Raw genomic sequence first — 27,490 nt, 5'->3', positions numbered from 1 at the left:
GCAACCTCCTCCTGCTCCGACCACGTGACGGTGGGAGTGTGTCTAGGTTCAATTCCCCTCGAGAACTTCAGCTCAATTCCGTTGCTATAAAAAAAGTAGACGTTCTGATTGCAGCAGATACCCAGAGAGGTGCTGTGTGGGTCTAGCCCACTGAGGACTGACATTCCCCCAGTGGAGAGTAGGACACTGAAGGAGCACAGAGGTCCGGCTGAGCTGAGAGCAAAGCAGGAGGTAAGAACAGACTGAGAACCCTAACACTGATCCAAAACTCATCAGGACTTTTCTTAAGACGAAGGCTTTTTTCTACCAATCATTTTTCTATGTCTTAGTCAAGTTTATGTATCCAATGCTAAAGCCAGTCAAAAATAAAAAATGGTTAAATTTGGTTAAAAAAATACTAATTATATATATTTTTAAATGCATGAAAGAGCTTTTTTTGATCCACTATTGGTTATATTGGTGGTTATGATCACATTTCTGCAGCATAAATTCACATACAGTTATTCCACAGGCTTTGGCCTTATATACAATTAAATATATATTAGATGGTGCAGTCTTGTTTAAAACTCATAGTATTATTAGCGCATGGCAATATAAGGCCCATCGCTCTCCAAAAAGCTGAATGTACCAGACTTTGGCTCTGAATGGCTCTTTATCTATTCAGAGATATCTGTCTAATTGGCTCTGACAGAAGGGCGTTCACTGATGTAAAATCAGCCACATCTTTCTTTCTCTCTGTGGTGTGGATAGACACCTTGTTTGCTCACCTCAACACACTCCTTATATAGCCTACCGATACTATAATTAAATCAATAAGCAATTTCAACGTTAAACTTGAAAAATATAGGAATAAAAGAATACAAATTACTCGAATGATTTATCGACTTTAAAATATGTGATGTTTAGAGTTTAGCCTGAGCGCGGCGGCGGCGTGTGTGTGCGTGTGCGTGTGCGCGTGTGCTTGTGCGTGTGTGTGTGTGTGTGTGTGTGTGTGTGTGTGTGTGTGTGTGTGTGTGTGTGTGTGTGTGCGTGTGTGCTTAATAGTTTGAGGTTGGAGAACACTGATCCATCTCCACTTTTCAGCAGTTGCAGAGAGTCGTAGCTGAGCGTCTGTCAGCAGCGTTACCAGGCTGCTTGGAAAGGCAGCGGAGCGGAGCTGCAAACACACAAAACGGCGGCCGCTCGTTCGCTCATGTCACCAACAGATATACAAGTCACGCTGGCACCTGATTTATATAGACGCGCCGCAGCCTGTATGCTTCATTTAACCTCCTGCAAAACCGCAAGCGCATATTTCAAACAAAACACTTTTCTTAAATATCATTTGTAAGGGTTTACATTGAAGAATGAAGGATAATTTAATCGCATGAATTGACCAAATGAGCATTAAACTACGTGAGTTAAACAGACCTCTAATTTACCAGAGTCATTTCTTTAGGCCTAAATCAAACCATTTCTCAAGTTGTTATGATCCTATATAGGCTACATTCAGTTTGAAAAAAAACTCCCAGCTATTATAACCATAATAACTTCAGACCAACAACCGATCAAAATAAAAAGTTAAATCGCAACATGATCGTTAATATGATACCACTGGTTTGGGGGACTTCCTACAGTAGCAGTGGGGTCATATGAAGAACCAAATAAACAAATAGTCTAGGGAACAGAGAAGACTAGAGAACAATGAAGGGTGAAAAAAAGTTACAAACAAAGCGGGCCAAATTTCCGACACTTGAAAAACTTTTTGAATATAACTCTCAGAATCTGAGTGTATCACTCGGTCAATGTGATTGCTCCAAAATGAGTCACTGAAATCGTTATAGAAATTCAACCTGTGTACCACTACAACTGTGATTTGAATTGCATAGCCGGATAATGTGGTCACTAATTTGTTGTGGGTGACTGAATTTGTCAGGTTCATTTATAGATGATCATTTTACAAGTCCGAAGAAAAATTATTTCCACAGATATTTAGTAGAATATAGTTCATGGATCATGGCTCAATAATTTATTGTCATAATGCAACACAAGGATGCACAACGAATTTCACCTTGTAACATAACAAACACATGACTAACTAGACAAAAACAGTAGTACATTCCTGTAGTGCATTTTTTGAATTCGCAACATAAGGAATGTAAACCGCAGCAACAAAATATAAGTGTATGTGTGATAAATATACTGTAGGTTATACTTAATATCAAATGTTGACTGGATTGTTGTATTTAAATGTATTGTTAATCAGAGGTAATATCTCGTTTGATGGATAACAGAGTCATTTGGGGGTTGCTTTTTCGTGGAAAAATAGCCTCATTTTTTTAGTGGATTTCTTTTTTGAGTGAAGTAGGTTATTTCACAATGCTAAAATGTTCATTCGGCTATAATAATTGCTATAGGTGGTTTTGTGCATTCTGACCACGTATATGTCACTTTAAAGCAGTGTGTCAGGATCAACTCAGGTGAATGAAACCCTTAAGTGTAGGCCGAGTCCAACCCGCTGACCTAGAGGAACGACGTGGAGAAGGTTCACCTCATCGCGGCTTAAAGTGGACTGGTCCATGTAGGCAATTTCAGTAAAGATACCCAAATAATCTTGGTCCCCAAAATGAGATCATTATGAAAATGATTAAGGTTGGCTGAGTGAGGCACATTTAGATGGTGGTGGAAGTGTTGCTGTCCTGTGACTGGATGTGCCGGGGCTCAGAGGAGGCACAGTCCGCCTGGAGGGCACTGCTTCCCCGCTGCAGAGTCAGGGCCAGGCCGGTGAGAGAAACAAGGGGACACATCACTCTGTCCTTGCTGCTTAAGTTTCACACACATATACAATTCGTTGAGCAACTGGGTGTGTTCAACGTGCAGTATGTGTTTCATAGAAAACACCTTAACGTAAGAACCCCCCCCACACACACACACACACACACACACACACAGAGCTCAGAGAGTGCCCTGCACAGGCGCAGAACGCAGCTCGGTGCTGGAAAGCTGAAGGGCACTAAGGCAGCCGAACCGAACGAGGCACTAACACTTCCCAGCGGACAGCCGCCGCTGCAGCCCCCAAACTCCCGCATGAGAACAGGCGTTTTCAAAACCACGTGCAACCGCTGTGTGGGAAGAGGAGCACCCCGCTGTCAGTGGGCTGAGGACAGGGCTGCGGCGCACAGGGATGGATTTAAGCAGATGATAGCTTACTGCGTGAGGTACAGTAGAGACACGTCTGTGAGTCTGATAAGCTGCGCTGTTTAATCATTATCTGCTGATTATCTGCTGGCTTGGTGTATTAAAGAGACGGCACCAATGGACAAGAGGAATATAAAATAGGCATCAGTGTCATCCGAGGGAAATAAGCGATAATTAGACCACTGAACTCCCAAAATCTGATATGGAAGATTTGAATCTGACAGTTATGGGCAGAAAACGTCGGAGGGGAGAGCAGGAGTGTGAAATAGGCTGACGTGGACCAGCAAATTAGATAATATTGTTGTCTTTATTTTGGTTTTGTGCACATTTCTTAATGCGTTTTGTTCTTTTTTGTTACACGTTAGGCCTACATTATTATTGTTATGTAACACCATTATCAAATGAAAAAATATTGGTCTTATTTACAGATGAAACCTATTTTTTTTAACATGAATTTATAATAATAACACTTTATTTCACCACATTATTATTATTGGTATTCTTTTTATTATTATTCTTTTTTATTAATAGTAGTAGTAGCAGTATTAGTATTAGAAGTTAATTTGTTGCTTAAGTAATGGCAAGCAGCAGATTGCAAACTGAACGTAGTGAAATGTAAAAAATAACAAAAAGAATAGAACAAATATATAATTCTTCCCTTTTTTGTGTGGAGGATGTTATTGAAATGGTTCGTAATTATCCTAAAGTAGCCCCCTAGAAGACATTAGGTATTCGGGCTATTCATTGTTCATATGGAGTAAGATTGGAAAGTCACGCGGCATGAGTTTCTGTAAGAGTGGCAATTGCATTCAATCTTTGAAAAAAAATAATGTCCGTGTTGTTTTATGAAATGTCAGTCATTGGTTTTAATCTATGATTAAAATTAATTTCTGTTCCAGCATTTGTAGTGAAGGGTAGCCTAATGAAATACTGTCAAACTGTTCAGTTGATAAGATGTGTTGGAACATGTTGTATTTGTATGAGCTTTATTAATGTATTCATCATCTAATATTTGTTGATGTCTAGACTGAGAAGCCTTGCCTGTTTATGCTCTGGCCTTTATGCATCAGAGCTGCAGACACAAAATGGCGGCAGATTGAAATGTATTACAGCTGTCTCGGTTGACACGTATCCTTCAAACACACACCACACACATTTATTTTTCAGCTTTTCAGGTTGTTGTTTTTTTGCATTTTGTCATTTAAGGTCTGCACTCTACTTTCTGCAGCCTCCTTGAAAGGACGTGAATAATGTCAGTGCAGAGTGGGACGTATGTGCAGACCACATGACTTCCACAGATGTGCAAAATAACAGTGGAGATTTGCATAAAACCTGCATTCAAATGTGCAGTCTTAATATTTAACAGTTTTCATTTATTTCCTTTTTTTTTTTACAGAGTTTACAGGGAATAAAATGGCATAGTGTGTGAAGAAATATGTTTTCAGATTGAGTGTCCAGAGAGACAGAAAAGGAATCAGGGTTCTGGCATGGTCTCCTAAGTTAAACAGCACCAGTGAAAGGCACAGTTTCACACACAAAAAAAGGGCTCTGTCATCATTTCCCTGTCAGCCCTTATCTTTATTAGCGTTCACAAATGTCTCCATCAGTTTACAGTAGACGCCCCCTCTCCACTTTCATGGCTAAGAGAGTGGCCGCTCTGTGTTTACAGGCCCACAAAAAGTCCTGAGGAGTGAACAGCCCTGTGTTTTTCAAGGGCAAGCAACAGGCTCCACACATGACGTGGACTTTGGGTATTGTTGACGCATTTCTTCCGAAAGATTGGTAGTTAGTATAATTTAGAACACCATTGAGCTATAGGAGAGGGATGAGAACTTGTGATCAGGATGAAAGACAGTAGCCAAAACATGATATGAAAGACAAATTATAGTCTGATAATGAAATATGTCCATGTGAAGTGATGGAATTCTTTTAAATTCGTGCAAGAAAAGAGCAGTTCTAGCCTATTACAGTACATTTTTGTGAAAAACCTCACTTATAGTTCCAGCCTCATGCATAGCACTCAAAGAACTGTATTTGCAGTCTGGAGCTGGATGACACCCTCAAAAGTCTGAGGCAGCCGGATGAGACAGATGTTGGGTTATGAAGTAGTGTGAAAGACAATCTGCAGTGGTTCTGAAGGTGTGAGGGACAGATAGATTTATGACTGTCAACGTCATGACAAAAAAAAAATACATCCTTCATTTTTTCTTGCACTATGGTGGTTTCAACAGATTGTTTCACTGGTTTTGGTCCTTTCCTGTAAAATCCATCTAGTTTCAAACTTCTTTAAATCTCTGCCCTGCATGTCATGCCATTAAATTTAAATTACCGGTTAGAGGCTCCACATGACTTCTCACACCAGATTGTACTTTTATTTACCACTGTTTTGTTTGGGGGAGGTGTGATTCACTGCTGAGGTCTTTTTCCAGTGTTCCTTTTACCAATCTGAGCTGTTAACTTGCTGACTGCCCATCATGGTCATCGAGCTGAACAGTTTACGTCTGTATGGGACAGACAATTATTAGGTGCTGGGACTCTCTAGATAAATAGGGTGCAGAATTTTGTAACCTCTTCATGCCTAAGAGGAGCAGATGAGTAAAAAAAAAAAGTTTAAATAATGTGTAAAGTTGTCCCAATTGCATGATGGGATGCAATGAAGGGTGCAAACAATGAAACAGAGTTAACCTTTTGATTATCCAGTGCTCTTAAATCATTTTATATATACAATTATGGTTACAGATTCTTACTACATTTTGAGTGTAATTCATTTTTTTTTTTAAAAAGAGATAAACTGCACAATTCACAAAGTTAAAGATGATATTGACTGAAAGCATGATTATTATCTTTATTACCAAATTTGTTTGTTTTGTTTTTCAAACTAAATAAAATAAAAATAAAATAATATTATTTGAATTATTTTGGCCACACGTTGTGTATGGAAAACCTGTTATTGTGACTGCCCTATTTCAGAACTTTGTCTTCAATCCAACATCCTACGTTCAATAATATAAGCCCCTCTAAATACTACTTGGCTCAAGTTAACACAATCCGCCTATTTTCCAACATCAAGGGCCTTTGCCAGACTTTCTTACCAACAGCAGCGACTTGTGGCTGGACGTCCAATCCAAACAAATCACATTGTTTTAGCTGAAGAAACGCACATTCTTGTATTACAAACATATGCTGATGTAGCAGAGACGAGAGAAACATTTTATTTCCACATTTGAGATTCAAGAGTGTTCTTCAGTTCAGCTTATGAATGCAATTTAAGTAAAAAAAAAAAAAATAGCCAAAACACGTGACTTATTTATATAGATTTATTTATAACAGAACACCTTAGCAGCAGACATTCCCAGAGGATCCCACCTTTCCCTGAATCTTCTTTCCAGGGAAGGGGGGATTTTATACACTACAATAAAACATAGATATTTTAAATAACATTCAAAAACCTTTTGCAAATGTGTGAAATTTTGGCCAACATCTGCTGGGCTGCAACATCAACATTTCAATTAAACAGAGGATGTAATGCAACCATTAGTTGTTTTCATATAAAAAAAATAATAAATTATGAGATAAAAAAAAATATCCGGGAAAGAGGCAGAATAATGAGCTGGTTTCTAGATTTACTTTCACTGAGCAGCAGGGAAATGTGTTAATGATAAAATTAGAATTTTGTCTGTCAAATAAAAATCTAAATAAAACAACAGAGAAATCATCTTAATACAATTTTTCACAGTTAAGTTTACAATTATAATTTCTTTAAACCCTGCTGATACATAGTTATTTAATTTATAATTTTGTCTGTATTTTCCTATAAAATAAATTGTCCTGGTAAAATGAATGTAGATGATGGTAGTATATGGTAACTTAGAGTTTAATAGTTCATACTTACACTCCTGGCCCGAGGCCAACAGCCCCTCACACTTATTGGAAAAGGGCAGTGCTGCAACATAGTGTGGCGAGCACTACACATACATGTAGAAGTCTTTAGGCTATACTGAATATGTGCAATTGAGCTGAACTTGGCAGTGACTAATGGTGCATTTTTACAGTTGCTACGGTAGTAGGGGATTCATAGTCTACATTGTGTATTCTCTCTGCTTCCACAGCTACTCACAGATAACCCTGACAGCTGAGGATTTTTTTTCTGATCCTGCAGAGATGCTGCAGGAAAAGCTTTCAGCTGTGACGGATGAATGTATGAGCCGGGTCCAGACCAGTGGGGAGACGGATCTCCTTGCAGACCAGTCAAGACTGGGCCTCTCCACAGCTCCCACCATTCCCAGCTCCAGTGAGCCCGACCAGGTACACATGGAGTCCTTTGAGTCCATATGGCTGCAGTTTGTAGACTGTTGAAATATCGAGGGATGATTCTCTAGATAGTTATAAGTTAATTAAAAAGGAATGACATGTTGATTGAGATTTTTAATGAAAAAATGAATTGAAACATGTAGAAACAGTGGAAACATCTGTTTACAACAAATGGTGTATCATACCAACCTAAACCCTGCTCCTTGATGAATCCTTTAAGGTGTCAAAACAAATGCCATATTGATACAATCAATAAGTTGCTGTAAAGAGCTGGAGTGGATTTACAAATGTCACATGTACAGCAGATGATTGTATATGTTGTGTTAAAATGCCAATACTTTAAATTACCTTGTGTGTTTTTTGATAGATTATTTCTATTAGATTATGGTGAAGAGGTTTTGTTTTGTATGTGTGTAAGTGTAACAGTGATTTATTTTCTCTTTCAGAATATTGAGAACATTAAGGTTGCTCTTCATGAGAGGGAGCTGTGGAAGAAGTTCCATGAGGCCGGCACAGAGATGATCATTACTAAAGCAGGCAGGTAAGTAAAGCAGCAAACACACCATCCATCTGTCACAGTGCAGTCTAGACCCAAAGATGGGGAAAGTCATTAGTTAGTTAAAGAAAAAACATATTTCTGATCCACCACCAAAAAGTAAAGGTACTTAGATGACATATAATGTATATGTGCTTTTCTATTAATTACCTTACCAATCAAAAATATTCAGATCTTTCACATTTTAAATACTGTAATAATACCATTAGAAGTAAAAATCCTGCATTTATGAGAATCAAAAGTAGAGGGTATTTGTTTTACACAATCTTTTGGGTGTTTTTTTCCAATATATATTTTATATTTATGTTATTTAAATGTTTTCATTGTAAACATGTAATGTTTCAAGTATTTTCATGTACTGTCTATCTTAATTACTGGTGTATATTAAACATTAACAAAGCATAACTTAATTAGATGATCATAGGTTTGTATGTAATACTATGCAAAGTGTGTCATGGTGCAAGGTGCCATGCTTTTTCACATACACACTCACACACCGATGGCACTGCCTTCGGGATTAATTTGGGCTTCAGTGTCTTGCCCAAAGACACTTTGACATGCAGAAAGTAGGAGCGGGGGATCGAACTACCGATGTTGCATATGTTATTATTTTGTTACTACTCAAAAGCTGCTCATATATTTCATAAGTTTGTGGAACATTACAAAGAAAGTGATATTTAAGTGATGGATTTATTACACAAAATGAGTCTTATACCTTTCTGTAAAAGTAACATATAGCGGTTATAACTTTGTCTTACAGAAAGAGACAGAGAGTTCCCGCAGCAGTGACTACATAATTGAAAACACAAATGACTACTTGGCTTGTTGGATTTAATGCGACCTGAGGATTAGATAGTGAGGCCTTTGGACATTAACCAGAGAATGAGTACATTCTCAGCCTCTCATTCCTCATGGGATGTTTTTTTTCTAGTAAAAAAATGTAAAAGGTCACCATACTTTTTCCTTAATGCTGCATAACCATAAGAGATGGGCTTTCCCTTGTCCACCTGATAAAGTGGGCTCTGAATCCGTAAAGCCCTTTGAAGGGTTGTGCAGCGGTTTAGATGTGCAGCTGTGCTGGGAAACTGGGTCTGGGTTTACCTCCAGTACTGATAGTCTGCAGCAGACATGCTTAAGGTCCCACACATATGGGCTCAATCCTCCATATATATATATATATATATATATATATATATATATATATATATATATATATATATATATATAATATAAATAAATTAAAGTTTTTCAGTAAAGTTATACATTTCCAGTGATTCACCGAAAATGTTTCAAATATTAATCACATAGCAGACAAGAAAATGTAACACAATTAGGAATCTAAACCAGGCTCTGAGTGAAATATCGGGGAAAAGAGAGCCATAGTCAGCCAAGCCCTAAAAATCATAAATTAACAAGTCTACTGCCAGAATCTGTACTTAGGCACAACAGCAGGTAAATGCTACCGCTAGTATGGCAACATGCTCCCAATGATAATACTAACATGCTGATGTACTGTAGGTATACTGTTAACCATCTCAGTTAAGCATGTTCAAACAAAGCAATGCCCATTGGCTTCTCCTAACCAAAGGCTGAATTTGTCTTTGAGATGTAAGATGAACAGATTTTTTTTCCTTCTTTGATTGTTTCATTTGAATCATTTTAGAGGCTCGTAAAGGGAAACTCATCTAGTATTTTACCAGGAAAAAACTAAAATGTGATTAAAATCAGAGGACAGTATTGTATCTCTTTACATTACAGCTCAGTAGTAACATGTTAGCAGCTTGTATAAAGGGTTTATCTGATTACTATCAGAATGAAATGTATGAAACAGGGTAATGAGGGGCCAAAAGCAAAGCTTGATAATTGTGAAACATATTTAAAGATAGCCATATTTCAGTAACAATATGGTAACCTGCTAACGATTAAATGGTTATATCAGTGTAATATTTGAATAGATGTAGTAAATGGGGTATTAAACTGATAATAATGATGTCATATAGGTTGTTGTTTTTGCAACCGTAATATATTCAAAATTACATGAAAATTCTTGGAAGTCAAAACTGGAACCACATTATAATGCTGAAATTCATTCTCCCTACAGCATGTACCAAACATTCCCTTTTGTTTCAAGATAATACTGTAAAATGTATATTACACTTTTCACCCTGTTACATACATTTTAGTCTAATATTATGCATAGACATTGTTAATTCTAAGCTATAACGTGGTTAATACATCAGTAATCACATAGTATTACTTAATTATTAACTCTTTATAATCAAATTATTACCCCACTATCATCATGTTCTTACCAAGCAATGTAAAGTGCTACAAAAATATTTTTGTTGCAGAAATGTATCCTTTTGTGTAACTTCTTGGGGGATCCTGAACCCCACTTTGATTAGATAACATGGTAAAACTGAGAAGGTGTTCAAAAACATTCTGATCTCTGGTAGGGTTGTCCTGTACATTCCACTGTACCACTGTGGCTAGCAACAATGACAGGGTGTCACATTCACTATCTTGTTAGAATTACAATGAGACCCAGTTTGTAAAGACATACTGCGTTGTCTTCTCCGTTTTTGTTTGTCTCTTCAATAGAGTCTCCAGTGTATGATATAGTAGAAGATGATGAGTTACTATGCTGTTGTTTGTGAAACTGAAAGGTCAAGGTCAGGGGGAAAGGAGTCTGTTCTGTGGATATGAAGGGTGTTGAGTTTGATGTGAGCAGAAAGACTGTGAAAGTGAGGGTTAAAATGTACAGTTCAATGCCATGTGTTAGGTGTATCATTTTAAACATCACTAACAGTAGGGATTACCTCTGTTTTATAAAAAGCCTTACTGTGAGGCAAGGTAGACAACTGCCAACAGCTACAGATTTATTATGGTGTTTAGATTTGTACTTCGCCCAATGTCAGCTAAGGATTGGCTCCCCCACGACCCTGGAACTGATAAGCTGTTACATATAATGGATGGATGGAATATCTCTACCTGACAGGGTCAGATTTGACAAAAATCTACATTTAATATATACATTTAAAATATGATGCCTTTATTATTCATTAAACTATTCAGCAACATATTAGAATGATAATTGAAGCTACACCTTGACTAACATTAAGTAAATATATGAAGATTGTGCTGATAATGCCTCTCTTTCAGTCAAATCAAAATTTGTATATATATATATTAGGTTGTGTAACTGCATGTAAGGTTATGAAACAATGTTATACACTGGGGACTTTATGTTCAAAATTTACTGCAAAAAAATAAAATAAAGACAAAAGAAAAAACACTGAAACTGTCAACCTATTTTATCAACATATCTGTGGAACATGGTGCCATGAAAAAAAATCTTCAATCAGGAGTGTCCTGGTTTAAAAAGAGTTTGGGCCCCACAGTTGAGGAGGGTCAGTGCAGAGGTGGCAGAGGAAGAGGTACAGATGCAGAGCAGCCAGGCCGTCATGCAGAAGATCCCACATTTCCCCGACACTCTGAGATGAAACCTGCTCAGTCCACTCCCATGCAGCACCTAGTTGAGACTAGTAGACTTGTTATTGTGAGTGTCATTGTCCAGGCGTAATCCTCCCTCTTCAAAGCACCCAGTGCAGCTCTTCCCTCACTCTCCCTCTTTGTACACAGCCCGTCAAGAGAGCAGCGGCGGGTTGATAAGAGGAATTCAGCGCCCACAATAGGCCGAGTCTACTAAGTTGTGGCGCTTCATCATCCCCCCTAACACTCTTTTGATCTTGCCGTGGTACTGGAGATTCCCAGAGAGGGAATGGATCACTGGAGGGCCTAAACATGTGGGATTGTTAAGAGAAACAGCTGGCTGGGCACAGAAACACACACACACGCCCTGACACTGATATCATACACACACTCTCCGACTTCCATTTCTCATGCTCCTCTTAAACTCACTCACTTAGTCACACAACCGTATGTATATGCATGCCTTCATGTTTTCTGCCTTTGAAAATCAGTTGTCTAGAGTTGCAATACCTTGATTTTTTTTATAGATGTAGCACATATGAAACACCAAGATATACCATTTTTCATCACAAGCATAAAAGATTATAGACAGACAAAGACAGCTCAATGACAAGACTACAGTGAAAGTCACTTTGCCTGAGAACAGCTACACAACGCCATAGTTTAAGAATGTTTTTTGAATAAAGCTGTTTGCTGACTTTGTAAACTAAGTCAGGCAGTGGGGGTACAGCGAATGGATGATCCACATTAATTTTACAACAATTGTTTTAACATACAATTGGTTTAGGATTTGCCTACAGGGCTGCATTCACCCACTTCTGGCAGAAAAATTATTAACAAGGCTTTCAACAGTAAAGGGTTAAGATGTTACAGCGTCTGGTTAGTGAATTTAGGATTAGCTACATCCTGCATTCAAATCCCTTTGAAGGAATTATATTTGATGGGTTTTCTTTGGGAAAAGTGACAGTCCTACTATTTTTAAACCAAATTTAAATGCTTCAACACTGGGTAAGCAGATTTTTAAAGGGCGCAATATGCTTCAAACTAAATGCTTGTTGGATCGCCGAAAAACGTCTGGAATCCCCTATTTGGTAACCTCCCTCCCCCAAGGATCCTTAAACCTTAAGACCTTAAGAGCATGCGTGGTTCTGGAACCCAGCTTAAGTCGTATCTCTACCCAAGACACATTTTTACTCGACAACATTCATTTGTGATTACAATTGTGGTGCACCAGGTTTATCTGTCTGGCTGGACAGCTGAAAACTGAGCAGCCGAGCCCTTCTCTAGATAGTTAAGGCCATATTACACAAATTCGAGGGCCACATGTGTTGACAAAGGCCTCCGTCTTCTCTATCTGTATGGCATGAGTGGAGCCGGAGATGAGAAGATGTCTGCTTTGAATGTTCCTCTAAGATTAACCTGTCTTTAAGTAAGGATGAAACAAGGACTGATCTCTCCTACTGATTGCATTTGAAGCCTGGGAGAGAGAGATTTAAATTACCCGCCCTCAATCCACCTCCTCTCTCTCTTACGTGAGGGAGTATTTACAGTAACATGATCAGATGGTGTCAGGCGCTATGATCCTTTTGAAGAAGAGAATTTGCACCAATTGGAACAGCAAGTATGTAGATGCTTTTTGGATGCTACACCATTTTCCCAGAGAGCATGTTAAGCCTTTCATGGGATTGTCCTGCAATGTTTGAAATTGTTGCCATGGACATCACCAACAGATAAACTGCAGGACTTTTTGACCATAGCCTCTTGGGCAATGACGGGTCGGCTATCTAAACTATTGTTCGATCTCTGGAGCCGTTAAAAACCACTTAGGACTTTATAAGGGGCGCTGAGCCCTTTACGAAATTTCCTTTGGCGCAGATGGGATAAAAACGTTTTTGTTTCCCAGAAGAGGTCAGGAAAGGTAGCTCCCTTCATGTGTTTTATTGCTGTGAGTGCTATATTAACATATTCTGTCTTGTAGTCTGGAGGCATTTAAAAGATGAAAGATAGAGCGTGTTGCCATAGTTTTTATGGCCTCTCAGTATCACAAGTATGAGAGGATTTCAGTCTCCTCCCAAATAAATGCCTGCAGAAACAAATCATTACCATGCCAGAAAATATGAGGATTTTGACAGCAAGGACAAGAAAATTATCCTTGAAGGTTTTATTCCATCATGTGCTAAGTGGGGTTATCTGTTAAGAAGTAGGTTTCATCCACTTTATCTTCAGGCCAAGGTGATCTTAAACATTGTTGCAGAGAGCAACGTATGGTCTTTTGGGGAAAGCAGGTTTTTATTGGTCCCTGAAATTGGTTGCATATGAACAAAAAAGTTTTTTTTCTGAAAACTCACAATCATGTAGACACATTGAGATCAAATCCTTCTTAAGGGTTCCAACCACACTGATTTCTGTTTAGAAATAAGAACTTATGTTGGTGCTCAGGCTAATTAATTTAATCTAATGCTCAATTATTTAAGACAATAATAATCAATTGTTGCCTTTATATAAAAACCAAATTAGAGCATTTCTGATGACTTTCCTTTACATTTTCAACAGGAGGATGTTCCCCAGCTACAAGGTGAAAGTGACTGGGATGAACCCCAAAACCAAATACATCCTTCTTATTGACATCGTCCCAGCTGATGACCATCGCTACAAGTTCTGTGATAACAAGTGGTAAGTTTCTCTTTGCATAGCCATTGATGAGTCTTGTTGAAGGTTGCCCCATGGCCTACTGCTACAGCCTTGCTTAGCAGCTTAGCTGATTGTAGCTACTTGTTTAACAAATGCCTAGGCCCGGCAGGTAGTCAACTTAGGCCAGGCAGGCAATACAAAGGCGGAAACCTTGAGTTGCCATTTTGCTTATCAACACTTATCGCCAACATGAGACGAAACAGTGGATTACAATCAATTATAAAGTTTTGTATGATTTTCATAATTCTTGATTTTTCTACAACAGTATAGCAACCACTGTATGGGTAACATTAGGGATGGATTATGCTAATGGTAAGAAAAACTATGGTCAAGGTATTGTCAGGATTCCGAGGCAACTGAAACACTGTGCTATTGTTTGTCAAATTGTTGGTAAGTTTATTAACTCCATGTTTGTTAGGGAATGTGCAACACTAAATAATATCATGGTATAATATCAGCGAAAACAGGTCAAGCGTTATTACCTACAGTAATGCTGTGGCACTTCTTATAGGGTATTCATAACAAAATCTAGTTTTAAGACCTTTTTTTTAAGTTTGTAAATCACAGGTCACTGCAAAAAGCCAAACCAGGATATCATTGTTCCGCTCCCTTCTTCACTCCGTCAGATACATGGACGGAGAGTCATATTGTGTACTTGCTGCTTCAGTCATTGGTCACTTGGTTACCATCATTCTCTCTATTCACCAAAGATGCACAGCATTTACTAAAATGCCCTGCCAGCTTTCCAGAAAGGGACACAAATGCCATACAAATTCTTTGTAGACCTAGCCTTCCAATGCATTTTTTAATTTCAAATTCTAATTTAACATTGTACAAGAGCAAGTCATCTAAGCCTGGCATAGTTTGATAGATAAGTGTTACTATTCATCATCAGTGGCTACAGCTTACTGCCAGGTACAGTCAACTCACTGGTCAAAGAGAAATAGCTGCCGGACTGTACTCAGTATTGCTCATATTGGCACTGCCACTTTTCATAGGTGGACAAAAAGTTTTGAATGGAAAAGCTGAAATGAACACAAAGGACGTAACTATAGAGCCATTTGTTTCTGATCTTGTAGCATGGCCTGCAGATGGTGAGTTCTGGTGATCCTCAGCAACACCCTGGAGAACCATAATTAGTAATGATGTATTAGCAGAGGCCAACTCCTTCAAGTCTAAGGGATATAATACTTTGAGGGCTGAGCGCAGTAGTGTTGTATGCCTCTTTATTGCTATGTTGTGGTAAAGGAGACTTGACTCATGTTGTGACAAGGACAAATATTTTTAGTGAGCTTTGTAAGAATAACCGAGCTGTATTCTTTAAATGTTGGATAGCATTAGCTTTTGTAAACAGCTAAGATAATCCTTTATTAGTCCCGCACCGGGGAAATTTACAGGATTACAGCAGCAGAGGATAGTGCAAACAAGAGACGGTAATAAAAAAATAAAAAACAAGATCAAAATAAGTATTATAAATAAGCAAATGAGCAATAAAAAACTGTAAAAAACAGTAAAGAACAGTAGAGAATCCACAGTAACTGAAATATTATATATACAGACAGAAACTATTATAACTATTTTATTGCACAGCGTATTAGTGAAAGAAGTCGGTTTGAGCTAGAGGCAGCATTACAGTAGTTTTTTCTTTTCTTATCAGTCTTCTTCTGCATGTTTCTCAATCTGTTTTTAGGATGGTGGCTGGCAAAGCCGAACCAGCAATGCCAGGCAGACTCTATGTGCACCCTGATTCCCCCGCCACAGGAGCTCACTGGATGAGGCAACTGGTGTCGTTTCAGAAGCTCAAGCTAACAAACAATCACCTGGACCCTTTTGGGCATGTGAGTACCTGCAAAGTATATAAGTAATGAGTAACTCAAGACCTATTCAAGGAAAGGGTTAATGTTATTACAAAATTGACTGGATTATTCCAATAGTTTATGATAACATTTTAACCACCAATTGAATTGCTAAGATCTGGGAACATGGCAACAGTTCATAACACAATTATACAACGGTGCTGTGGCTCAGAGGTAGAGCAGGTCGTCTTCCAATCAGAGGGTCGGCGGTAAATAGATTTGTACTTGAATAGCCCTTTTTTAGTTTTCCAATCACTATAAAACGTGCTTGTCATTCACCCATTCATACCCATTCATACACTGATGGCAGGGGCTTCCATGCAAGGTGCCACCTGCCCATCAGGACACACCGCTGGCACAGCCTTCGGGAGCTGAGCGGGGTTAAGTGTCTTGTCAAAGGACACAACGACATGGACTAGAGGAGCTGGTGATCAAACCGCCAATCTTCTGATTGAGGGACGACCTGCTCTATTCTGTGTAGTCGCTTAGTCGGTTCGATCTTCCAGTCCATGGGCATGCCAAATTGCTCCAGTAGGCTGTGTATGTGTGGCGTATGAATGAGTTATGATCCTGCCCTCAGCGTATAAATGGGTGAATGGCATGTAGTGTTAAGGGCTATGAGCGATTGAAGAACTAGCTATACAAGTACAAGTTAATTTACCATTTACTATGAATTGCATTGTATTTCAACAGTTCAACATTTATCTCTGAACCACTAAAAATGTGCACTTATCCATCTTGTAGATGTAGAGATAGTGAACTGAATAAGTGAAGTGTTTAACCTGCTGGTAGTACTTCAGGAAAAGTTATTGGTTCACTAAAGTCATAAGGATGAATCATCTGGGCAAGATGGATATAGGTACCAAATTGCAGGGCAATCAATCCAGTGGATGTTGACATATTTCAGTCCAGACCAAAGTGGTGGAGTGAGCTGAAGAGCAACATTGCCATACCCAGTGCTAGTGTGGCTAAAAACAAGAAAAAGACCAAAGCAAGTCAAGTCCTATTCAAGATGAAGGTCTTTTCAAGAGTGCAAATGATGAGTGAACTGTTGATGCCCTGTAAAATACAGTTCAGAAACAGGCCTACTTATCAAACATAAAGCAGTAAGCAGGGTGAAGGTCAGTCAAACATGTGTTTAACACTTATTTATTTCTAAAATTCCTTGTGCTCCTCCAACACTCCAACATATTGCTGAAATGTCATGACCGGAGGGAACGCTGTTCAGCCAAAGATTCCACCTAATGTCAGGGACATTGCAGTGAAAAGAAACATATAGATTGTGAGGTAATTCCATATGGTACATGAGCAAACAGCAAAAGGGTGAAGGTGTTTTTCACCAGCAGATTTATGAAAGGAAGAATGAAAGAAACTGAGGAGGCAGAAGCTGCGTAGTGAGTTGAAGAGTATGACTGATGCAGCGCTCTCCAGGGGGACTCTGGGATAGCTTGTCTAAAGCCATCCCATCAATGGGCGGGCTCATTAGGTTCATAACCTCTAAGATCCTTGGTGGGGCCTGCTGTCAGATCGAGTTGAGTGCTAAGCCAGTGATAAGGGCGAGTAATGAGGACAGAGCGCGTTTGAGGCCAGGCGGAGCCCAAATGACGCCAAGATCGGGAGGTGTGTAGTAGGGCAGGGCTTCTAACTGTGGAGTGAAGGAACTCCCATTCAGTACTAACTATACACAATACAGACTGTGTAAAAATTACTAATTCAACTCAACTGTAGTTCACACTCTTCTTCTTGTTCTATGGTTATTCAGCCTAGTATCCCAAAGAAAGACGTCCATATTAGACAAAACCGCCTTTCACAATTTATGCCCATTGCCAAGAGTCAGTACCAATGCAGGAAGTAATATGACTTTTATTTTGCAATGCAGAAAGTAAGGGTGTGGAAGTTGGGGTGGTGAATGGATGTCTAAACTGGATGTTGGATCCCATCACATGAATTCCCTTATATTAATAGTCACATTTTTATTCACCATAACTACAATCTTTCCCTAACCTTAATCTGGGTTTTGCAGAATCATCCATTATTGACATTCTAGTCTGGCAATAGGGTTGGGTCATTACATGCTATGGTAATAAAATAATACTTATTGTGCTTCAAGAAGTTATCACAAGCACATATCTGTCATATCATTGAAGATAATACCTTCTTTCGCTTCTCACTAAACTCAGGAAGACTTCCCTGATCACTACCTTCAGACAGTCACTCATGAGTCTCCAGTATCACCCTCAAACAACAGCCGAGCAGACAAAGGTCAACACAAAGCCTCTGGTGAACCAGCCAATAGCTTATCTGTGTCTCTCCAGCCTGCCTCAGCAACAGGAGCATGTCAGCGCGGGGACATTCGATGTTCAACCTGAGCCTAGCTCCCTGTGCCCTTTTCAACCTTTGCCCAGGAGGATAGGGCTCCTTGGGAGAGTGTCTGGCAAATGAGGAGGGGAGCCAAAGTGCAACGCTTGATGCTTATCAGCACTGACAGAGCTGGACTAGTGGTGACCCTGCCTTACTGTTGCTACGCTTCGGTGGGCACAGCAGTCGGCCGCGGTGAGCAGACTGATGCGAGTGAGCCGACCTGCAGCCACCCAGTCAACCTAAACACTCTGCAGACTCAGCACATGCTACCTGCTATATTAACACACAACACATTTAGATTTCCAGATCAAATGAGATGGAGATGAAAAATGCTTTGAACCAATCCAATCTAACAATGTTGCACTTGAATGTATTGATTCCAATGGGTAATTCAGCAGGAAATGAATGGTGGTAACAAGCATGGCATAAGCACTAGGCCTTATACAGACCTAGTGCCGATGAAGGCCCACTGTTGAATCACTTCACCTGTATCTTGGCTAAAAAGTTGCACTTGAACACATGGCAAAAGACCCAGGACACAAGGGAGGGGAGGTTGACGTGCCCATTTGTATTGGTCTGAGGTGCTGGTGCTCTAGAGCAACATATAGTGGTTCTGTTTATAGAACCTTTAAGCATTATGCATGCTTGTGAATCTGCAATTATGCAGACTTTGTGTGAGGGAATTACACAGTTTACTGCATTTAAGGTTAACTAATGTGTGTTTTTCCAACTGAATGACCATAGTATTAATATCTATATCTATTTTCTAAAAAATACATAAAATAGGGTTACTTATGAGAGCTGATGTGTGGTGTACATGTTAATTTGTTTTACACATTAAATTATTGTTGGTTAAAATCTGTGAGAGTCTAAACTAAGGGTAGACATCGCGACAGCATGCCAGTCCATGCTTTATACTGATATTATACAGTATAAAAAATGTACATCTTCATACTTTAGTTTACAAAGTTGCAAACTTTTCGCACACTATACTCAGCTATGAAAACAACGAAACTGCACTGTCAATTATCTTTCAAGGGAAATGTATTTTCTCTGTGGTTACTGTTTCCATGACGGCCGTTTCTTTTTGAAGTTTCTAATCAAAGTCAGCGTTACTCTGCATGGGAGGAGGTTGGGGTGGATGGGTTAGTCATACAAACACAGGACTTTCACCAAGGAGACAGCAGCTTGTGTCCAGTGTGAAACCAAAATTCAATGTTGAATTATTTAAATCTATTCAAGTATTTCGAATAACACACATTTTAAGCCAAAACCATGAGTTACTAATTCTAACCAAGATGTTTTGTTACCTAAACATAACTAAGTGTTGTTTAAATTGACAATGCTAATCACATGTTTAAAACTGCAACTGTCATCCGAGAGAAAATAGTTTTCCCTCGAAACGTCATTGAGAATGCAGTTTAATAGCTTGAGAACTTTATTTTGTTCAAGACATAATTGTGCTTGCCTTCTCGGTAGGCTTACCAGGTCACTCAAATGGAATTGGGCCATCATCATTTTTATTAATTTAATTAATTTCCCCTGTGCTTAATCTGCTAGCACAAGTGAATACCGAATACTAAATCCTAGGACTAGAGCAACTAATTTAAGTAATTATGGGATGTTGGGCATTTTTCAAGATTTTTGCATCGCCTTGTACCTCAAGGGAAATTGTGTTGAAATGTCATCATAATCATGAGCTTTATAATTATGTCCCAGGTCATTAACTCATATCGGAGTCTCAATGGTCGTTGAATTGTTGGTTATAATTTAATTCAATTAATAGTCATTCACTACCAAATAAATAAGGGGCCAATTGAAAACACAGCCTATGTTGCTGCATGGAAACATTTTTGACTGAATATTCTGGAGAGAGTGAGGACAATATAATGTGTAGTGTCCCAACCTGCCAAAGCATACTATAGTTGTTTAGCTGATCTTCTCTTGTTGCCATTACACTGTTAGTACATCAGCGACTGTAAAACTTCAACTGTGGCATTTAGGGTGGCTTTACACGACAACGCTCCCGGGTGAAACCGACAAAATATTTTATCAGATGTGCCTTTCGTTTAGACGGCGACAGCGTTTTTGGGGCTTAAAAACGCAAAAAAATGAACCCACCCTCCAGAGTGGAAATCTTAAAAACGCTCCACCGTCACGTTCCCGTCTAAAGGGTTGAAAACGCAAAAGTGTGCTCTGAGCTGCGCACGCACGCTGCTATCCTTGCCTACGCGTTGACGTCATACCCATGTGCAGTACAGCCAAACACCAACAAACATCAGAATCAACATTATTTTAATGGCCACACATACAGGAAATTAACATGTCGGATTATATCCATCAGTCGGAGATTCTATCTGCTTTTATAACTATCCAGGAGTCATTTCAGCAAATAAGCCGAGTAGTAACACACATAACAGAACATAGAAGGCGCATTAATTACCTAGGCATAGGGCAATTGTTTGAACTTCTTCTTTGCCATGTTTTGGCTTCTTTGCCATGTTTTGGTTTTCCGAATTTCGATTTCGCGCTAAGGAGAGAAGTAGAAGGACGTTTCAACGCATGCGCGCGCTCTTGGTGTTGTTGTATGGCAGTGCTTCACAGTACCACCTAGCCACCTGGCATGCATACTACATCAAATTTCACACATTTTTGCGTCCCCGTGTGCATGCAGATTTCCACCCAAAGTCGCTCGTCTAAACGCGAAATAAAAAGTGGGAACGCAACGCCACTTTTGCGGTTTGTGTTCAGATCGTTGTCGTGTAAAGCTAGCCTTAGTCTTTATTAACACTTTAAGCCAGTTAACTTTGTCATTTTCTTTGCAAGCTAGTGGTGAAAAACAAATGTGTACTACACCATATTGGCTGTTAATAGACCGTTGCTATAAGAAGTTAAAAATGAAATGTGTTATCTTTTCTTCCCCTACCTAGATCATCCTGAATTCTATGCACAAGTACCAGCCCAGACTACACATAGTCAAAGCCGATGAAAACAACGCCTTTGGATCCAAGAACACTGCCTACTGCACTCACAACTTTCACGAGACAGCCTTCATCTCTGTAACCTCTTATCAAAACCACAAGGTTAAGCAACTATAAATTAAAAATCATGCAATATTTCTAGTTTTACAAATACAATAGAAACATTTGTTGGTGTCAGCTCCTAATTTATGGATGAAAGGGGATTATACTCAAACATTTTTTTATTTGAAGGTTAATCATGTTTATCTAAGTATGAGAGTTAAAGTGGTTGTAAATGTTTCTAGGTGTTGATTTTTAAATCCAACTATTAAAGTGTACCTTGGGGTGCATGGGTGTTGCCAGCTTTCCTGTCCCCATTAGCACAGAACCTTCCTGTAATTGAGAATAAAATCTTAAATGAAATATCATTTTTACTAGATCACTCAGCTAAAGATAGAAAACAATCCATTTGCCAAAGGATTCCGGGGTAGTGAAGAAGGAGATCTGCGCGTTTCAAGACTACAGGGGTATGTTTACACAAAAAGGAACCAGGAATATAAGACAGGTCCTGTAGGACCATTTAGCACATGGGGAGTCTCTCATAAACATCAGCTCTTCAGGAGATTTTTTTTGTGCTTGGATATATAAAAAGATACCTCCCCTCCTGAAAGACTATGTTGAGTGGAATTGCAGGCATGGCAGACTGATTCCTTTTCACTTCTGTTGCTTCTTCTGTTGTACAGGAAAGAATATCCAGTGATTTCAAAGAACATGGTTCGCCAGAGGCTCATCTCCTCGCATAGCCACCTAGCAGGGAAGCTTGGTGCAGGAGTTCTCACAGGGCACCCTCAAGTCCTGTCCTCTTATCAGTATGAGACTGGGGTTCCTTTGTCGAACTCAGAACCCCAAGATCCTATCTTGAGCCACTTCCCTCAGAGCAGAGATCCAAGCCTTCTGTACCACTGCTTCAAACACAGAGGTATGTTCTTAGCCACTGTTCTTTTAGCTATTGTACAGAATCAGATGTGCCCATTGAGTACTTCCTGGTTAAAAATAAATTATGCTGTTACCTATATCCATTTGCAGATAATGCCCGACACCGAGAGCTTGGATGCAAGCGGCCATATCTAGAGACATCATCGGTGGTCTCAGAGGAGCATTACTTTCGTTCAGCTACCTCTTATGAGTCGCCTTTGATGTCTCATCCGTACTGCACAGAAGCAATCACTTCTAGAGAAGCTTGTATGTACGGTAGTATGGAGACAGAGTCTGGATCAGGGGTAGGGGACACAGATGACCTGGCCAACCCCTCTTCAATAAATTGCAACATGTGGGCTACAATGCAGCCCTACCCCCGCTACAGCGTGGAGGGTGTCCCGTACCAGCCCTTTACTGCTCACTTCACCAATACTGCCACGGTCACGCCGGTTGTAACCCATCCAACATCATCCATGCCGTCAAGACAACAGGCTGACCTGGGTCTCTATAACCCAGCTACGGTTCAGAGAGTTCTGCCCGGTATAACTCCTTCATCCTCCTCTTCATCCTGCTCTCCAGTTGTTTCAGGATCCAGAGAAAGGTCAGGCCATCCTTCTCTTTACCACAAGAAGCCAGGGTCACCACTCCGGCCTCACAGAGATTTCTCAGCCTATCCCACACAAGGCACTATATCTATCCGGGATCCATCCTATCAGTACCAAATGGGGCTGAGTAGCGCTGGGACTCACTGGACTGACAGCTAACATGGACAATTAGAGGACCCAGTTCTGTCCAATGTACAAGTCGGAGGTTCCACATCCCACGGTTGGCTGCTGATGCCAAGCAATGATATTAGACCACAGATGTGATCATTGCAAAATTGCACTTCAAAGCCATTTTTATCCATGAATTCTCACTGAAGCAGTATTAGATACAAAACTGTGTGTGGTGAACAGTGGCCGACCTCTTTACTTATGCAGATGTGTAGCAAATGTAAAGATAGGCTGGTTTTTCCACACTCAAATGCAAAGTGCAGTCATGATGCGTTTACATGTGTGGAATGATGTGTTACATCATTCCACCTAGATAGAGCACACTTAATGAATAAGGCTGCTGATATTTTATGTTTTTCTTATTGTCAACAAATCCAATGAGAAGGTCCAGGGTGGGCACTATTTTTCCGTGACAACACAGCTGTAAAGGCCGTATGAGCACAGTGAAGAGTGGCAGGCACTAGCTAGCCAGGGGCCAGTGTATTATTGGCATTCCGCACTCCTTGCTATGCAGCGCTTGGTACTTCAATTTTTGGGGATGACGAGATCAGAGCCTCAAAGACAAATTAACAAACATTAACGCTCTATGTATTATTTATTCATATAATCCAGTCATGTGATTGGACTGACTAAAATATACAATTGATCAGCTGGTAAGTATGTCTGGCAGCAGACCGGTGTATGTAGGGTTGACTCAAACAAATTACAGTGGCTGTGTTTGTGGTAATAAAGAAACACCTGTTACCTGTGCATCGGTCTTGCTTATTGATATGGAAGATCAATACATTGGTGGTTTGGGTATTTTCATGGTATTTGTTGACACATAAGAAAAATATAAAATGCCACTACCTTATGAAGAGGTGGAGCTAGGGTTGATGTCAAAAAGTTCCAACAGATTTGAAAAATGATCACAGCTTAGAGTCCATATTATTCATATGTGCCAAAATGAGATTTACTACTCCTTGATGTATAGTAAAATAGTCCAAGTGCGATTTATCATAACAGAATATAACAGACAGAAAAGTTAATTATGCATCCACTTATACACAAAGTTAAAATTACAGATGATTACCAATGGTTTACATACAGAGTAATTAAATCAAATTAAAGATGCACCAAAAGAATATCCATTGTGAGAGTTGTTAGTGTAAAGCTCTTATTCAAATATCTTGTACAGGTCTATGCTAGTTGTGTGATACTTGCTTAAGACTAAGACATACTATTTGTGGTTGTTTTATATTTTATTGAAACAGGACAGCAACCAGATTCGGGCTTAAAGAACTGTTGTTAAGCCATGGTGAGTATTGGAAAAGAGAGCTGCACACAATCCCACTACAAAATGACTGACTTGGCAAAAGATCCTTGTAAGACTGCAACTAAAAAAACAGCCTGAGCAGGCAGGAAAGCTGAAAGAAAAGGCTCTTGGTAGCATTACTTTATGTGGAATTTCAACTTGCCTTGACAAGGAAAAATAACCTGTGGGATAAGATGGTAATCCGTCATGCATTTGTGCATTGTCCTTTTATTTCATGTTTCATTATTTTCAAAATCTTTGAATATATTGACATTTTTGCACACGTGATGAATAAACATTGTCATACCTCTTATTGTTTGCTATATTTAATTAAAGACCAACATTGTTCTACATCACATTACACTCACTTTACAATGAGATTAAAATGAAATCCATTCTTTAGTTGTTTTATTAATGTCTCATTAAGCGTGAACGGTTCAACATGGACATTTTTCTGCATTTTATTGATATACAAGAAAATGTCAAGGGAAACTGCATGCCAAGATTAACAACAACTGCCCTTAGTGGACTTTTCTGCGTCTCTGGTTGTACTATATGTTACTTGCTCTAGCCGAATGCAAATCAAGACATTTATATAATGACAACTAATTGGCCATTAAATGGAGCTGTCCAATAGAAGAAGAAGAAGAAGAAGAAACATTGACAGTAGACCATCCACTTGAGTCACATTCAGTAAATGCTGAACAGGTCTGCAAACAAAAATCAAGGTAAAGCAAATTTGTTGAAAAGAATGTAGAGACAGCAGGGCGAGTACACCAGCATACAGGGCATTGCTGTCTCCTAAACAGACCTCTTATTAGATCATGAGTTATGCTGATGGCTAAGTCCTGGTTCATGTCAGCACCTCTTTCTCTATCTTTACTCAGCCGTTGATGTATTTCACATGAAGGGAGACTCTTCACAGAGAGCATCCACTGAAATATACAAATCAATAGCCGGTTATCTTTAAATCCTGAGCCATAACCTGCCTGATAATAGTGATCAGACATTCATTTTGGCTGTCAAAGTACAGTTTTGGTAATTGTTCTTGAATGTGATTTGCTTGAAGGGCCATACCAGTATTTTTGGAAATTGTGTATGTATAGTCTTCATTTTTGCTGACCCTTTTCAAATGAATGCTGTGATTTTTTTTATGTTTAGATTGGCTTTCATTGATTTCAATTTGGCATTAAAATCAATTGGCTGAGTCTTAACACATGTTTGAGTTGGGTAATTCTTTGCAGGGAACATTAAGACTGCATTACTTTTTGTGAAGGTTGATTGTTTGTCAAACCACATTGTTAACTTTCAAGTGGATAGACAAAGTACTGACCAAAGGGAAACCAATAGCTGCCTGGAATGATGACTACATCCACAAATCTAAAACACATCAGCATGTTTTGCAAAATGGTTAGCTTTAATATAAAGTATGTGATTTGCTTTAAGTAGGGTAAAGCATGCAATACCCCTGGTATGGAAACCTTGTGTCCTAGTAATTATGCTCATATACTAAATAATGTTTGAGGGAAATATAATTGCTGCAGGGATTATGTTCACTCGCAATGTTTCTTCCACTGAAGGATTCACTAAGTTCTTGTACAGGGAGATGGTGGAGGGTGGATGTACAAAGTGCAGGACTTTGATAGCAGAGACCAGTCTAGCGTGTGGGAAGGTTAAGGAAACAAAAATGCTTTGATTAAGGAAGGATTGTGGTTTGGTTAAATGTACATAGAGAACAAACATGTGCTTTAAAAAATAAACTAAAAAAAATAAGTTTGTGGGGGGGGCATTACGTTTCTGTCCAAATGCATTTGCTGTTGCTTCTAGAATTTAAACATGAATTCCAGGATACATGGTTGGGAGGGTGGTTTAAATTAAGCATTCTGTTATAACCAAATTGACAATGCTTGCAATTTGTGAAATTATAAAGTTTGCCAAATTTTCCAAAAAGGTAAAATTTCCCGAAAATGTATTTCTTGATATGCCATTTATTTGACCATCAGTAAGTACTGATAACAGAAAAACACAATGCACAGATTTACACATAGGTCATATTCTAAATGTGACTGTTACAAAATAATGCCACCAAAATAAAAGGAATTTATACACAAATCCACGACCATTGTGATCTCTTCACTCGGGTTCTTTGTAAGCTTCAGTTTTTAATATGGACGAGAGAGCAGAACTGGACTGCTGCTGGGGCCAACCATATCTGTAAAGAACACAAACAAAGTTTGAACTAGTTTTGCGATTTGAAATGATGTACCCAAAACAACAGTTAAAGTTTAAAGTAAGGTACTCTTGACATTAAAAGGAAAAGTAACATAAGTTTACACCAAAGATCCTAGACTTAATTTTAATAGTTCAAGTGTTTTTGGTCAAGGCCTTAATAGTGCATTAAATGGCCAGGCAGGCATGTGGAATTTATGTTATCTAACTTTCCACATAAAACCCCAGTCAATCTAATTATAAAGAAGCAAAGTTGAAGTCCCTTATGGAGCACAAGTTAACCAAGCTGAGTATGTATCTCCAGTGAGAGAACCTGGGCCTGCAGTCCATCTGGAAGTCATTGAATGGAGATCTGGCCATTCCCCTCTCCCCTGCGTCGCACTGCCCTTCCCTACTGTCGTCCCATAATCCCATCTAACAGCCGCCTGGTCTTGGCTGGCCCATTCCAAAACACTGACGGGCTTAACTCGGCCGTCTTGTAAAAAAGAAAAAGCCTGTCTTCTCGGCAAGGCACTCCAAAAAGACACTTTAAATATCTGAAGGGGATTTAATATCAAGTCCATTAGGGACTTTCTCGAGCCCTGTAAATTGTTAGTTAGCGGATAATTCTGATTTGATCCACATGCAGAGAGATCTGCAATGGAAAGGACGAGGAGAGGCTAGGAGTTTTACATCAGATTACCATCCATGTGCCACAATCCCAGCATGACATTGTGCATTAACAGAAGTAAAGGATAGTGAACTTGCTAAGGTGTTTCAAGTATTCTTTCTTTTTCTCCTTCATAAAAATGATTAATTGTGTACAGGATATA

At 39.2% G+C, this 27,490-nt stretch overlaps 1 protein-coding gene across 1 annotated transcript; it reads left to right on the top strand.

Annotated features, from left to right (window-relative positions):
- Nucleotides 1-106: 106 nt before the first annotated feature.
- tbx4 (T-box transcription factor 4) lies at nucleotides 107-23,299 on the top strand. Its single transcript, XM_054601431.1, has 9 exons — nucleotides 107-231; nucleotides 7,337-7,482; nucleotides 7,935-8,029; nucleotides 14,090-14,209; nucleotides 15,918-16,065; nucleotides 21,375-21,527; nucleotides 21,843-21,931; nucleotides 22,148-22,383; nucleotides 22,491-23,299. The coding sequence occupies exons 2-9, from the start codon at nucleotides 7,339-7,341 to the stop codon at nucleotides 23,144-23,146; spliced, it is 1,641 nt and encodes a 546-aa protein (XP_054457406.1). The 5' UTR covers nucleotides 107-231; nucleotides 7,337-7,338; the 3' UTR covers nucleotides 23,147-23,299.
- The last annotated feature ends 4,191 nt before the right edge of the window (nucleotides 23,300-27,490 follow it).

This window comes from Anoplopoma fimbria, chromosome 1, assembly GCF_027596085.1.
Source record: "Anoplopoma fimbria isolate UVic2021 breed Golden Eagle Sablefish chromosome 1, Afim_UVic_2022, whole genome shotgun sequence".
NCBI classification, from domain to species: Eukaryota; Metazoa; Chordata; class Actinopteri; order Perciformes; family Anoplopomatidae; genus Anoplopoma; species Anoplopoma fimbria.
The sequence above is the reverse complement of the archived record's forward strand: the minus strand, read 5'-3'. Positions and strand labels throughout refer to the sequence as shown.

What these genes read in the sequence shown, in the direction of transcription:
- tbx4 (XM_054601431.1), top strand. Translation starts at nt 7,339, where the DNA reads ATGCTGCAGGAAAAGCTTTCAGCTGTGACGGATGAATGTATGAGCCGG. An exon ending in AAGTTCTGTGATAACAAGTG is followed by an intron (nt 14,210 to 15,917) that starts GTAAGTTTCTCT and finishes ATCTGTTTTTAG; the next exon opens with GATGGTGGCTGGCAAAGCCG. An exon ending in ACCTGGACCCTTTTGGGCAT is followed by an intron (nt 16,066 to 21,374) that starts GTGAGTACCTGC and finishes TCCCCTACCTAG; the next exon opens with ATCATCCTGAATTCTATGCA.